Source organism: Tupaia chinensis, unplaced genomic scaffold (genome assembly GCF_000334495.1).
Source record: "Tupaia chinensis unplaced genomic scaffold, TupChi_1.0 Scaffold000684_1, whole genome shotgun sequence".
Classification (NCBI taxonomy): domain Eukaryota; kingdom Metazoa; phylum Chordata; class Mammalia; order Scandentia; family Tupaiidae; genus Tupaia; species Tupaia belangeri.
Window position 1 is genome coordinate 149,062 of NW_006160207.1, and position 2,987 is coordinate 152,048.

The 2,987-nt window shown below is 51.4% G+C and overlaps 1 protein-coding gene across 1 annotated transcript in view; it reads left to right on the forward strand.

The window, feature by feature from the left end:
• Nucleotides 1-2,987, forward strand: part of FCRL5 (Fc receptor like 5) — a 71,909-nt gene that overhangs the window by 28,782 nt on the left and 40,140 nt on the right. Inside the window, exon 7 of the mRNA XM_027776579.1 lies at nucleotides 1,393-1,677. Coding sequence (XP_027632380.1) covers nucleotides 1,393-1,677 — 285 coding nt within the window. The remainder of the gene's footprint in view (nucleotides 1-1,392; nucleotides 1,678-2,987) is intronic.

The window sequence follows — 2,987 nt, forward strand, 5'->3', positions numbered from 1 at the left end:
TCCTGGACCTGGTGGCTTAAAACTCACGCCGGGCGTGTGCGCGTGTGTGCCCAAGATCCTGAGAGGAGAATGGAGGAGAAGGGATTGCAGCGTGACCATCCCCCCTGGGGGGTGATTTCTCGCTTTCTGTCTCTATGTCTCTGTCTGTCTGGCAAGCGCACGCGCCCTATAGCGAAAACCTCTCAAAAAAAAAAAACCATAGGGTCACTTTTAAAGACTTCTTTATTTTTCTTTTTTAAAATTTATTTATCCATGAGCAAGAGGAAGAGTGAGTGCAAGAAAGAGAAAGAACCATCGCTGGAGCCTTGATGACTGGATTCACTTACAGCCTCAGTCAGCCCTAGACTCAGACACACGTATGCCTGGTGTGTTCAGGAAGGTCTCTAGATGCTAACCCAGAGCCCGCCCATGTGGGTCAGCTGCGCAGAGCACCATGTCCTCCCACTGCACCACATCTGGTCCCCCAGGCTCACTTTTTTTGGAGAGGTTTTTGCTACAGGGAGTGTGCGCTCACCAGAAAGAGACAGAGACAGAAAGTGAGAAATCACCCCCCAGGAGGGATGGCCACGCTGCAATCCCTTCTCCTCCATTCTCCTCTTAGGATCTTGGGCACGCACACACATGCGCCCAGTGTGAGTTTAAGCCATGAGCCTCAAGCTGCAGTTGACTGCGTGGGAGTCCAGCAACATAGCCATTATGCCAACTGCTGGTCCTCCCCAGGCTCACCTTTAAAATAACTGTGATTCAGCACTGAGCCAAGAGTCTGGACACACAGCCTGCTGCAGCTGCCCCTGAAAGAGCCTGCTGGGGCTCCTGACCAGGTATCCCAGCCTCTTGCTGACTCAGTTTTCTCACTGTAAATAAAGAGGGTCAGCCTCGGTGCAGGGAGAGAGAGAAGAAAAGGAGAGGGCCCTGGAAGAGAAGGTGAAACTGGAGGAGAAAGAGGAAAACACTGTGGTCATGCCAAGCAAAAGAAGAAATAGAGAACAGGGGGCTGGCAGGAACACTCAAAATGACCTAGGCAGGGAGGGACAGTCCTTTCCAGGTACCAGGGAAGAAGGAAGGAGCAAGGAGCTGATGCAGGGAAGGGTGTGGCCTGGTGGCAACAACACAGCCACTTCTTCCCTGAGGGTGTCATCTCCTCTGGAAAAGGGAGGTAGGCCACCTACCAAGGAGAGCAGGAGAAGAGGAGGGGCAGAGGTTTGGTGGGAAGAGAACAGACTGCCGAACACCAGCAAGGAGCACAGGAGAGAGAAAGGGAGGGAAGCTCGGGAGGGTGAAGAGCCTCCCTGAGAGCCAGCAGAGACTGGAGACTGGGCCTGCACTGGCCACAGGGTGGAATCCACAGTACAAGAGGGAGGCACTGCTGACGAATTGTTTCCTCTTCCCCAGTCCCTGTGTCTGCTCCTGTCCTCACCCTCTACCCTGCTAAAGCCAAGTTTCGAGAGGGAGACATGATGACACTTCGCTGTCAAGTTTGGAAAGGCTCTTTTCCGATCACATATCAGTTTTTTCATGAAGATGTACTTCTAAAGAAGATAACATCCTTATACACTTACTGGATAGAAAATTCTGTCAGTTTCTCACTGAGTGCAGAGAATTCTGGGAACTACTACTGCACAGCTGACAATGGCCTGGGCCCACAACGCAGTAAGACAGTGAGTCTGTCCGTCATCGGTAAGCCCAGGTCACCACTCCTGGCCCAGATCCCTCTCTCTACTACCCCTTCAGAAATGTGCTCCCGCATTCCAGTTTCTTCTCCTTGTTCCTGGGCCAGCTCAACGTCCTTGCACTTTCCAGCTCACTGACCTTGCTATCGGCCTCTGAGAGCCTCTTCCTCCTATGACCTGTGGGGCTAGGCCACCCAGGGTGTCTGTGCAACAGCTGTCTCTCTCTCCTGGCCCCCATGTCTGAGGAGCCAAAAGCCTTTCTCTTGCTCTCCACTTGCCCGGTAGTGACTCAGATGCTTTTCATTCATTGAATAGTTTTCAGTCACTGCACAATTCGTTCCCAGGGCACAGTGGTGTCGCTGTGTCTTTAAAATCAGACAGTGGTCAGTAACAGTGTGCAAAGCCATGTAAGACACAAAGAGAGGAAGCAGGATCAGAATTACTCCAAAGATGTCCCTCCTGCTCAATTGATAGATGTTGTAGGCCACAGCGTGAGGGAGGCACAGGCAAGGAGAGGCTGGAAGCCGGGCAGGAGACGGCGTCACCTCTGCTTGCTCAACATCTATGACGTTGAAATGGTTCCATTGATTCTTGATCTCAGTTTTGCAACAATTCCGATGGCCAAATCTGGAGCCCAGTTTTAGAGGGACAGCATGATTGGGCCCGTACAGGAGTCAGAGAGTCTATCGTTGACTGGGTAATATTTGTGCAGGATTAGAAAGGGGAGGATCACGGAATCCTGGATGAGATATCAAATGGAGAAGATAGAGAAGTTCTTCCGCCATCGGAGACCCACGGGAGGCAGAAACAGCAGCATCACTGTTACATGCTGTCAGAGCTCTGTGAAGTTCTATACAAGGACGCATTTGTTTACCTAACAAATAATATTGTGAATGTTCTGAATGCGGGACTGAACTGAAGGCTAAGGACTCATGAAATTACACCTTCATGGCCTTGTCCCCACAGCTCTTAGGTCTAATAGCAGGTGCAGATGAGAGTTAGGGCAAACACTCACCTGTGGCTACAGGATCAAATGGAAAACACCCCAGGCTGAGTTGGGAGCTGAGAAGAAATTCCTTAGAGAAGTTCATGTGTGAGTTGAGCCCTGAGGATGAATGGGGATGTTTTGAGAGAGAAGTGGAAGAACTGGGCAAAGGAAAGACTGTGTTGCAGTGAGGTTTGTGCTCCATGAGAACCTAGCACCACCACTCTAGGACAGGAGATAGAGACCAGGCAGCAATGCCAGCAATGAGGCAGAGCCACCAAAGCAGACCGAGCCTGGCTCACTTACCCGCCATTCATCTCCCTCCCCCCTGC